Source organism: Ostrea edulis, chromosome 6, assembly GCF_947568905.1.
Source record: "Ostrea edulis chromosome 6, xbOstEdul1.1, whole genome shotgun sequence".
NCBI lineage: Eukaryota > Metazoa > Mollusca > Bivalvia > Ostreida > Ostreidae > Ostrea > Ostrea edulis.
Window position 1 is genome coordinate 84,289,427 of NC_079169.1, and position 12,623 is coordinate 84,302,049.

General features: G+C 35.9%; 2 protein-coding genes across 2 annotated transcripts in view; both read left to right on the forward strand.

The window, feature by feature from the left end:
- LOC130047333 (twitchin-like) overlaps nucleotides 1-5,690 on the forward strand; it is a 27,077-nt gene extending 21,387 nt beyond the window's left edge. Inside the window, 4 exon segments of the mRNA XM_056142018.1 lie at nucleotides 18-209; nucleotides 2,569-2,679; nucleotides 3,041-3,219; nucleotides 4,842-5,690. Coding sequence (XP_055997993.1) covers nucleotides 18-209; nucleotides 2,569-2,606 — 230 coding nt within the window. The 3' untranslated portion in view covers nucleotides 2,607-2,679; nucleotides 3,041-3,219; nucleotides 4,842-5,690.
- On the forward strand, nucleotides 2,938-12,154 carry LOC125647399 (uncharacterized). Its single transcript, XM_056142019.1, has 4 exons — nucleotides 2,938-2,953; nucleotides 3,041-3,276; nucleotides 6,351-7,911; nucleotides 11,982-12,154. The coding sequence occupies exons 1-4, from the start codon at nucleotides 2,938-2,940 to the stop codon at nucleotides 12,152-12,154; spliced, it is 1,986 nt and encodes a 661-aa protein (XP_055997994.1).
- Nucleotides 12,155-12,623: the final 469 nt, after the last annotated feature.

Here is a 12,623-nt window from a genome sequence, read left to right on the forward strand (position 1 = left end):
TGTGACGCTGTTTTTAGGCTCTCCTGACATAAAATGGTACAAAGGTAGAGAGCAGATCGTGGATAGTGAAGACTTCCGTTATGAAAACGACGGCGACACGTACAGACTGGTGATTGCTGAAGTTTTTCCGGAGGATAGTGGAATGTACAAGTGTGTGGCTGAAAATGAGGCTGGGTCGTCCAGCAGCAGCTTCACTGTTTTCGTAGAAGGTACATGTGGGATGAGTGTAGTGTAGTCACAGAGTATTCTGTTACAGGGGCAATGGGTATATAATTCTCAGTGGAATGTCTCCCTATACATTTCTCCTTCAACAATCCCGACTTGCACCTCGGGCATGCTTATCACCACAAAACTGGAATTACTATGTACTTTGATATTTACAGAATCCTTGGTTGTTTTTTTTTTCATTTAACAGTTTTGATAATGATAATGTAAATACACGCAGCTTTGAAATTACCTTGAACTATAACAAAAATTATCTCTTTCTCAAAATTCCTACTCTAGTGCTGAGAACAAATGTTCATGGAGTAAGAATGACCCTATAAAGACAGAATATTATTATTGTTCTCAAATCAAGTTTCTTTTTTTTCAACAGGAAAATCAGGTAGTATATGAGTGTATGCTGTGATGTTTTACAAACTATTCATGTAAATGTGTTCCTATTAGTATTTGGTGATTATTGCAAGCTACATATACATCACTTTTGTGTCCCTAGAAAAATTTATCACTACCCTGTTTTGTACCTGAAGGACCATGCAGCATTTTTCCACCCCCCCCCCACCCCCCCCCCCCCCAAAAAAGCATTTCCATGAATGAATTTGAACATTGTACAAATTTCCCCCCATGACTTGATACATTTTGAATTAAAAGCATGATTAAGAAGATTCCCTGTGACTATTTTCAACCACCTTTCTATCTTCTGTGCCGTATGGGAAAATGCAGTCTATATCCTCTGAATGAAGTGGACATGTATTGTGATATTTAGAGAATGTGGATGGCAGAAAAGAACGATATGCAATAAAGGCTAATATCTGCCCTTTCAACTTAATATTGTTTTTATCGTTTTTCAAAAACATAACTTGATATGTGCCTGCCAAAATTATGTTATTTGTAAATGTGATTTTTTTTATATCTTGTGTTAACTGAACTACAATATTATAATATTAAAAGTGCAAGCTTGGTCCAACGTCAATTCTTGGTAGCATCACTTAGTCCATTACCAATGCAACGGGGGGGGGGGGGGGGCTAGCTATAGGTTCTGTCTTTGTCTTTTTGTTCATCAGTCAGTCTGGTTCTTTTAATTTTCAACACTTTCTTTACAATATCAAAATTATTTAGAGAGTTATGGCCCTTTGCATCAAATTCGTTTTCTGCACTTTTTTTTATATTATGCTTCGAGATATTGATATGAAAATTGCTGTGTAGCTTTCTAGTGTACAACTATAGATCAAATTTGAATTTTGAAATGGTTGACCCAGTTTTAACCAAAGCAACAGCCCTTTGCATAGAACTTGTTTTTTGCACTTTCTTTTCTTTATGCTTTCAGATATCTTAGTGAGCAACTATAGGGAAAGATCAACATTTGTCGAGGTTGACCACTTTTACAAATGTTATATACCCCTTTGCATAAAATTTGTTTCCTGAAATTAGGCTGTGCAAAATGTGAATGAGGCTTACTTTAAGCACATTATCTTGAGATTTCTGACGGAGGCAAAATTGTAAAAAAAAAAAAAAAAAAAAAAAAAAAAAAAAAAAAAAAAATTAAATACTATGGCAGCTGGAGAATGTTTTCTTCCTGGAATCCAGCCAGAAAATTTGTTGCAATACCAGCCTAAAAAGTTTTTCTGGAATCTGTCCATAATTTTTATTTTGATACTTACTGTTGATTTGCCGAGTGGAATTTGAAGAAAAAAATCTTTGCTGTTATACAATGCATATTGTGGCTGGAATTTTATTCCAGTCAACTTTCTGCCAGAAAATGGTAATTCCTGTTCATTTACAGATGGATTAGAGACAGATCCCAATTCTCAGTTTTGTACAAGACATGAATTACTCCATTTATACTCTCAGAAAAGTTGTGAATGGTGTGGAGCACACATGCACTTAATGATTCAAAAGCAAACAGAAAATTACGATTTTCTTTCAAAATTATTAAGTCGGGATTATTAAGTTGTGGGGAAAAAAATAATAACATCTAAATTTACTGTTGTGGAGTTCATGGCATTATCTACGGGGTAATTATATTTCTATTTTGGACTTTGAATTTCGGGTGGAAATTAACCATTCTTGCATATTGTTCTTCAGGCAGTTTCCATCATAGATATCGGTAGGAAAGGGAAACAATTCTGAACTCCCGAGTCGTGTAATGCAAGATAAATTTTGTAAATAGGATTGCAGGGTTTTGTCTTTATGACACACATCTATGACTGGGAAATTTGTGAACTTTGTACATTTTGTGATTTACATGTAGTCTGTGTTGGTTGTATGAAAATAATTTATTTCATAGGCTTCTTTGTCTTCCTGTTCACTTTGGACTCGTACAGTAACAATCTTTTTTTATCCTTTCAGTGCCAGACGAAGAACCACAAGGTCCCCAGTTTAGCTGATTCCCTCAGTCCAGAACTGTAGATGAGGGATCCTCCTTTAAAGCTACCTGTGGTTTAGATGATGTTGAATCTGGTAATTCATGCATACTAATCTATTTTTACCATCATGTCAAGGTCTACAACTCTGACAGAAACTACACACTATAGCTTTATTTCATTCCAATGTATGTACATGTATCACCAGATATCTCTCCCATTTACCAGAGTACTTCCTTTTTGCCAAAGATTAAGTATGTCTGCATAAACACTTATGCAATCCTTTTTCACTGTGAATTTTGACTTCAAATTTTATTCCCCAATTCTCCATTCATGTTAGATTGCACTGTGTAACATGCCTGGAGACCTAGGTAAATTTTTTTTGTGGATACAATATGTACACATGTACAGATATTTCTGTTGGTAATTATAAATCATTACTTTGTGAATTCTTCTAGTTGTTTGGACCAAAGATGGTCGGGAAGTCGAGGACACGGGCAGATTCAATTTCAGCCAAGATGGCAATTCTTTCACCTTTGAGATACCTGCAGCACTGGCAACAGATTCGGGTGTCTACTGTGCTAAGGCTACAAATAGCAAAGGAAAGGCCGAATGGCAATTCACACTTGATGTGCGAGTAAGTTCTTCTCCATGTGCTGATATTGATGTACTACAGCTGATCAAGTCCATGCAGGTGAGAGGTCAAAGGTCACAGACAGATAGCCTGTAACCTGTGGTTTTGAGGTTACTGGAATTTGAAATCTATTCACACCATTCCAAAATAGTCAGAGTAGATCTTGAGAACTATATATATGTGTTTGCTTTTTGTAAAAATTGACAGTGCTTTTATTTCACAAGAATCCCGATGCAACTCACTTGTTATTCTCAATTTTATCAAAATAACACCTATTTGGAATTATGACATAAAGATAACTTTTTCCCACCATTTTCAATATTTTGACACAAAATGGCTTTTTCATGTAGTTCTTGCAGGAAACATTGAGCACAGACATGGGCAAGTTTTATATTCATGTTCAAGTGGTACAAACATTTTATTTATTCAAAGCTGTAAGAAAAACATTCCCAAAAGTTTTAAGTACTGTAGATGTATTTCATTCCACGGAGTCATAATTTTGCGGATTACCATTTTTGGTTCGGTCCTTGGGGGGTATGAAATTCCACTGGGTTGCGTATGGCCTAGATAAAAATAGCTTGCATACTTCATTCAAGTCTGCTGATATGAAATTACACGGATTTTATACCCCGAACTTAGCGGAAATAAACGCCATGTAAAAATGTGCGTTTACAGTAAATTTGAGTATAATTGATGAATTGGATCACATTTTCTCAAAATAGCTGTGAATATCAGAGATGATTTATGTGAAACTGTATGCAACATGATTTCTTTTGTGAACCGATATCAGAATTAGTTTTTCTTTTAAATATTTTCTTTGAAGTTTTGCAGGAGTAAAGAAATGGCAGTTACACTATATATCGTCTTTCCTATCAGAACTTATGAGCATCAGCAGATTGTGTAAAAAACTACTTTTCATTACTGTTTATGAAATGTTGAGCATATTTATATATTGAAAAGCAGTTTAACATGGAGAGGTGTTGAATTCAGATTTTCATTTTCAGAACCTTGAAACCACAATATAGTAAAATCATAGCGTAGTTCATTGTCATTTGTTTTAGGTAGATTTCCTAAAAGATATATATATAGTATTTACTGCTGAATCCCATATGTGCTATACATATATGTAGATACATGTATAAATGTAATATGCAACTAATTTGTAATGTCTAACATTCAGTAATATTTCTGCAAGTAATTTATTATTGCACATGTAGATTAGATTTTGTATCTTTTAATACAAAAATCACAATGTATTATATATATTTTTTTAAAATATATTTAAATTTAGCGAGCTTATATATTATTCCAAAGCAAATGATATTTCATTGACAACATAATATAGTCTGTCTGACCTTTAACCTTTTGTCTTTGCATGCACTTGCTATGAAATGTCATAGTGAAATGTATCCATTGTATGTAAGTACAGAAATGTGACATGTTCGGGAAAGTATTAGTAATTATACCTTTTTCTTTTCATAGTCCATTTTAAATTTAAATGATGAATAACAAAATATTATCCATCTTTTACCAGTAAAGTTCCTATCATTTTGAGAGTACTTGTATTTATAAAAACCTCAGCATTTGAATTCAATGATGAGGGAATTTATTTTTGTGACTTTCAGCAATGAAGCATCTAATAGACATCATCACACAGATAAATTGTGTCCCAGATGACGTGGTTTCCATCCTAGCTACCATCTGGGTGGTGAACTAGTTTACTGTCTTCTATTGTGGAGAAAAAAGGCAGTACACGCCATTAGGACTTGCAATATTGGCTGCAAAACGCTTGTTTTGAGTTGCATTGGAGATTTTCAAACTGATGAACTCGCATCAGAAATTCACAGACAGTTGAATATGAGTTGATAAATGTGGATTGTTTCTCTCATTAAATGCAGTTTTTTTTTTATTATTTCATATGCATAATAGATTTTAATATATTTAAATTATATTGTTAAATATGTGAAAACCATTTATGTCTTTCATCACCACTGTGCAGAGTTAAACTATATTTTCATTGTATATTTTTTATTTTTAAGTGACACTAACCTTGTAAGAGTAGATTATTATTATTATTTTTTAAGGGTCAGTCAATTCTTTTGGAAAATCTCATTGTGTGCAAAATGAAAGTCTCTTTATGAATGAATTGACATTTGAACTGATATGTGATTTTTCGAAGAAAAGTTCACCAGTAGCTATTGGTGTTTAAATGCTTAGAGTGAGGCTAACCCAACACGATTCCTTTGTAGAATTAACCACGTACTCGGTAAATTTCGTAGACAAAGTTTTTTTTTTAAAAAAAAACAACAAACTGAAAAATATAGTAGAGAGTAGTTGCCCCCAGTTATTAAGAAGTGTAGGCATTTGCTGTTGTGCGTGGAATTTCTCCATTAGGAATCCAGCATCCGTCTCCCCATCCCTTGCTTTGTATTCCATGACAAAAATGTTCACATATAAAAGCTGTTTTCCACATATTTAGTTTTGTCTTTTTTTTTAATTGATGAGAGATGATCGAGTTACAAGGACTTTGGTATTATGAGGAAGTACACTTTTGGATAAGAAGGGCACACGAGACTGAGGTCATTTGATGAGGATTTTTTAGTGGTCAATCCGCGAGAAATATTCCGATTGTCAAGGAATGGAGATTTAGATTTCACATCAAGCACTACACAATTCTCTGAGAGCTCTATACATACATGGAGATATCGTGTATTGAAAGTTGATGGTAATTTGTTGAACAGTTTTTGGAAAGCATAATATTGATACTTGCGGGCTCTGACCTGAATTATTTTGACAGGATTATATCAGTAGAGGACGTTTATTGTGTACATGTTAATTATAAAGTTTTACATACAAATGTGAATTCTTTACACGGGATATATATTCACAAGTCTGTATTTATACTAGATCCGATAATGCTAGCAAAACTTTAACTGCTGGTTCTGAAAAGAAAGTTTGTTTAATGCCACATACAAAATAAAAGTGAAGTGCTCTGTACTTAGATGACTACAAGTACGATGTGTTTAATCACTTCCTTGAATATATTTGTAAAATATGACAGGATTTATCGCTTTAAATCCGTTGGTTAGGGAAAAGCAGAACTGATGGCTGAAAAAAATGTATGTGCACAACAGTGCATTGGATGCTCGGGCTGTGAACAAAATGCAGCGTATTTTTGCAAAAGTTGCCATGCAGATCTGTGTCAAGAATGTGCCTTCAAACACACAGAAAATGAGAACTCTCCACACCACGTCGTAATATACAGCGAAAAATACATGCACGCGGAAATTGAAAGCGCACCTGTTCGGGAAATCGAAGAAATGGCAAAGGAGAAAAAGATGACGACGGATATCAACTCCGATGTCCCAACTGTCGACGGGAAGCCTGAAATGTGCAACCTACACCCTAAAATGATCTACGGGATGTGCTGTAAAGAATGCAAAGTACCTGTATGTATTCGATGTGTGAAAGAAAACCACAATGGTCACGTGTTCATCGACACAAGCGAGTTCTATGAACTGGTGAAAGGGGAATTGCAAATGCCTGTTTCGGACATGTGCTCTTCTCAAATACCACGACTTCAAACGACTCTTAATCAGGCTGTACAGGGGAGAGTGCTCTGTATCGAGGCCTTCCGAAAGGTGAAGTCGGAACTAATCTCAGATACTGATCAGGCAAAGAAACTTCTCAATGAAAATTTGACATGCAATTTAAAAGTTATGGACGACATTGAAAGCATGCTAACCGAGGACTACCTTGAAAGAGAGAGGGACATTCAGAACAATTTGTCAGATCTACAAAACGCAGCACAGCGCTATGATGAACTGCAAACGTCACAAAGATGGGCAGAAATGATCAATAACCACTACAGTCAACTCAAAAATCCCAGCGTTAAATTTAAAAACATTGCCCCCGTAGTTTCCCAGATTAATTATAATCGAGATACGACAATGGCATTGGACGACATAAGCAATTTGTTTGGATGCCTAACAATCCAGCCTGGAAACGTTCAGGAACTGAAACGTATTAAGGAATATACACAAAAGAAAACAAAAATTCAAGTGAAATTTCTGCCAGTCGTTCAGAAGATCATGGACTTTGAAGTGTTGGGCATCGCTCATGCAAGTCACATTTCTTACATCGGGGATGGGATGGCGTTTTTCAGTGACAACAATTCTAGACTTGTTCTAGCAAATGTGAGAGGCGAGGCGACAACTGAAAACACTACCATGTTGAATAGTGGTTATGGTTGTCACGCACTAACACAAGGAAAAGATCTTTTAATCATAGATCTCCCCAAACATCAGATCTGCAAAATTACGGAGGAGAAGAAGATAATTTCCATTCTCAACACGGGGAAGTGGACCCCGACCACCCTCCACTGTTCCTCGCGGAATGGGGACATCTTGGTTGGAATGTTCTTCAAACACGATGCCAAAGTTGTTCGTTACAGTGACAAGGGAAAAGAACTGAACGAGAGTCAGAAAGACGCAGACGACAGCAACCTATACCGGAATCCGTGTTACATAACAGAAAACATAAACGGCGATATCTGTGTGTCTGACTGGAACAGAGAGCGCTTAATTGTCATTAACAGGGAGGGACAGCACAAGTTTTCTTACTCGGGGAGGGACTCGAGATTTTATCCACGAGGGGTTGTTACAGATGACTTGGGAAGAATTTTAGTCTGTGACTGTTGGAGGAACACAGTTCATGTTCTTGATCCAGTCGGTCAAAAAATAGCAATAATTCAAACAAAAATCTTTGGTGTAGAAGGGCCATTGTCAATTTGTTTTGGCACAAAAGGGTACCTGTGGATCGGCAACTGGTTCAACAACGTAATTACTGTTGTAAATGTTACTATGGAATAAATATAATAGTTCTCTGCAATCACACTCCTCCCCTTTGCATAATAATCAGAGATGTGAAACAAAACCTTGGTCATTTTTGGCATAGAATAATCTGATCAAGATACACTGTATGTTGACCATCCCCACAATATCAAGGATTGGGGAGGTACGCAATTCACAAAACCTGGACACTGTAAGGGTGTAGGTTGACTAAAATATCGTACTCGTGTAAGGGACTGTTTTCATGTACACCGATTTTTTCAAGAAACAATGATAACAGATTTTACATATATATCAATATGAATACCTTTATAAATGTGTGACTATTGATTCTTTTTAATTTAACCCGCAAGTTTTCTTTTTACGAAAGCCAAACAGGCTCGTTTTTTAGAAAGTAAACGAAATTGACTACTTATAATGAGCTAGTGTCTCGTTGAAACGAATTAATATCTCGTAATAACGAGTTAATTATCTCCTTATTTTATAACGAGGTAATTATCTCGCTATAACGAGATAATTATCTCGTTATAAGGCGATAGTATCTCTATAACGAATTGGGTATCTCGTTACAAGGAATTAGTATCTATGGTGACGTTAGAATGTCTCTTCTCTCCAAAAACTCAATGTAACATTTAGAAATTATTTAAATTGCCAAAAATGAAGTATGATAGATTCATTCATTATATCGAGAGTGGATAGTGAGATTCTACCGAGGGGGACAAGATTCACGGTCTAGTGATTATGTGGCTTATAAACGATCAGGGCATAGGTACTCCCTTCAATGAGACAGCGTGTCTTATGTTTTCTTTATAATTTATGCCTTGTTAAAATTATTCAAGATGGACCTTCCAAAAGAGAAATACCGTCCAAATTAAGGAAATTCAAAATGCATTTTAACATTTTGTAGTAAGCAATGACCGTGCGGATTCGGAACGGGGATTAACGACGCAAAATAACATGCAAATATTCCGTTCCCCAGAAAAATCGTCCAGAAGGTGAAGCTTCCGGATTACCGAGACTCCACTGTAAGATCCTTTGTTAGTTTATCTTCCGCTCAGCCACTCCTTGAACTTTGTGTGTGTGTGTGCATTTTATTCATCATTTAAGAAGTCGTCAAACCACTTTCCATTTTGAATGCTAATATACTTTGACTAATTGAATGAAATTTTCAATTTCCTAAAACTCTTGAACCATTTAAGGAAATGTTGCGTTCTTAGCGGTACATCAGCTGTGGGGTGAACTACGAAACAAGCTGAAAAGGATTCGTTTTAATTGCGGTACATGGGAATGCTAAGCTGGTTTTTTTTCCTCTCGAATCAATTTACACGGACCTAAAACGCACTTGAATTTATCTTCTCTGAAAAAAGAGATAACTCGCATAGTGATACACAGGCTGTAGTAATTTGAAATATTTGCGTTGAATCTATAACCTAAGTCTAAAGCGCACAAAACTACTGACCTGAATTGAAATGACAGAAATTGTGCGTGACAACAACAGTACTTCATAAATGTGTCGGTCTCAAAATGTTTGAAATATAACCTCCTCGGTTTTTATACTTGATAACATTTCTCGACCTCGGAGGTTATCCTGCAATATCCAGGAAAACGCAATCTTTATTTCTAAAGTATATCTTGTACATGATGTATAATAAACCATTGATGATATTCAAGTCGTTATTTTAAATCACAAGCATATGCGCGCATATAATTACGAGGGACGGTGGTCATCAATACTGTAAAGTTTTATAATTACCGAGGGACGGTGGTCATCAATACTGTAAAGTTTTATAATTACCGAGGGACGGTGGTCATCAATACTGTAAAGTTTTATAATTACCGAGGGACGGTGGTCATCAATACTGTAAAGTTTTATAATTACCGAGGGACGGTGGTCATCAATACTGTAAAGTTTTATAATTACCGAGGGACGGTGGTCATCAATACTGTAAAGTTTTATAATTACCGAGGGACGGTGGTCATCAATACTGTAAAGTTTTAAAGGTTGCGTTACGTTTTAGGTTTATTTATTTATTTTGTTGATTTCTTTAGAAAAATAAAAAGACTGTAGCGTTATTACAGAAATATAAAATTAAAGTTTAACATTTTGAGCTCTGTAGTGTCTCTTTAACATATGAAATTATACATTTGCATAGGAAATTATGGCAGCTTATTTGTGCCACTTTACAATTTGTCGTCTTTTCGGGGTGAAAAGACAACAAATTCATAATTAGCGACTTTTCGCCCCTAAATAATGAAAAGACGACAGAACGAAAAGACGACTAAATGTAGGCGAAAAGACGATAAATAACCCGCAAATTAGCGACCTAACTTTTCGCTTGACGTTTTCTCATCTTTTCGAGGCGAAAAGATGACAAAACGATAATTAGCGACTTTTCGCCTCGAAATAACGAAAAGACGACAAAATACAGATTTTCCCGTTATTTTGTTATCTGATTTTCAAGAAATTCAATATGAAATTTGCTGTGTTTTCGATAATTATTAATCATATTTACAAAAAGGAAACGTCTAGATCTACTGAAGAAATCTTGTTTTTGTAAATGTTATACCAGGCATGTTGAATTGGAGGTAGGAGTGGGCAGGGGCCCTGGTTTTCCCCCCTTTTACAATTTATTTTTACACACAAATCTCATATTTTTTACATGCAACGTTTGATTGCATTTTGTCGACTTGTCGCCTTTTCGTTATTACGGGCGAAAAGTCGCTAATTATCGTTTTGTCGTCATTTCGTTCTGTCGTCTTTTCGCCTCGAAAAGACGACAAATTGTAAAGTGACACAAATCAGCCACCATAGAAAATGGGTCAGGGTGAAGGAATTCCAATTATTCAATTGAAAAAAAATGTTTGAGATGGCACAGGTGCTGTAAAATGTTCAAAATTTGAAAACGATGAATTTGTATATGAAATTGAGATCGAGGGAACAAGCCTGTCATTTCCATTTTTCTAGCCTATTTATCGTCTTGAAAAAGTGAAACCGCCTGTAGCGTTGCACTGCAGTAACATCACTGATCGTGTCTTATATCGATCGTAGTAGATGATATTGACAATTTTTTCAACGATCAAGAAAACATTAAAAAAAAAAAAAAAAGAACAATAGATGACATAAAATAATCGAAATCGTTTCTTGGAACTCGAAATGAAAACCGTCCTATTGAACCCCCACCCCACCCTCGGTCAGAACTGAATAACGTACTGTGTAATTTTTTTCTGAGTGTTAGAAAACCCGATAGTTCAAATCATAAATTGAACACACTAAAATGTTTTATCACATATTTACTCCTTAATCTAGCCGATATGAACTTTCCAACTCCATACACCTGTAGCGGTCAGCCGGGTTCAATCGCCGGTGGCCAAATAGTTCAGTTAGTAGAGTAGAGCGTCTGACAAGAGATTTAGGGGACCAGGAATCGAGTTTCGGTTTGGTCCGTTGCATTTTCTTCCTTCCTGTTACATTTTGTGCCGTTGACCACTCCTTAACATGCAGGTGAAAGTCCTGCCAGGTGCAAAATATCTGGTTTGTTATGTTCGAGAGCGAAGACATTTAAGGAGGGGGGAATGTAGCGATCAGCCAGGTTCGATCGCCGGTGCCCAGATAGCTCAGTTGGTAGAGCACCTTACTAGATATTCAGGGGGCTCGGGTTTAATTGCCGGTCTTGTCCGTCGCATTTTCTCACTTTCGGTTACATTTATCCTGGTCACGGCACCAAATGTAACATGGAAGGAGGAATGTCTCGGTCAGACGGGTTCGATCGCCGGTGGCCAGATAGCTCAGTTGGTAGAACATCTGAATCGAATCTTGGTCTGGTCCGTTGCAATTTCTCCCTACCTGTTACACACCAAATGAACCCGCGATACGCCACATTGAACTGGACACAAAACAATTCCATCACAATACAGGTGTAAGAAACACAAGCACATCTAACACTCGAAGTTCCAAGACCCTTAATGTCACAGGAGGCATGCAGAATTTCCTGAATGGAAATGTACATGATGGAAAATTCATTGTCAACACAACAACAAATCCAAAAAAAAGACCACGCTTCATCTATGACACAGATTCGGATGACTGACATTTTTCATGAATAACCACACAATTCCTATGCAAAATGTCTTAAAATGTAAGAAATTTTCTCAATTAAAAATTATCTTTTTATGAATTAGATATTGTGATAGTCGATATTTATTCATATTTTCTAATGAACTATTTCTACCGGCGTAATCTTATGAATTAATGTAGTTTGGGTGAAAGTAACCGAAAGGGAATATTTTGAAATGCAAATTGAATAGTCTGTTATCATTACATTTGAGAACCATAGATCGTTCTTTTCTATTACATTTAACATATCAATTCGTTCCCTTTATAAATATTTGACGATCCTTGTCCGTTCTACAATCACATTTGATGATCTTAAATCATTCTGTTTCCTTGTTCTTTCTCTTTGAATTAAGATACTTGATTTTTCTTCCTTACATTTCAAATCCTAGATTGTTCTCTTTGATTATATTTGATCGTCATTGGCCGGTCTCTTTAATTACATT

Coding starts and splice junctions, on each gene's coding strand:
- LOC125647399 (XM_056142019.1), top strand. Junction 3,277..6,350: donor AGCTGATCAAGTCCATGCAG/GTGAGAGGTCAA, acceptor TGTGCACAACAG/TGCATTGGATGCTCGGGCTG. Junction 7,912..11,981: donor AAGAATTTTAGTCTGTGACT/GTTGGAGGAACA, acceptor ATCACAATACAG/GTGTAAGAAACACAAGCACA.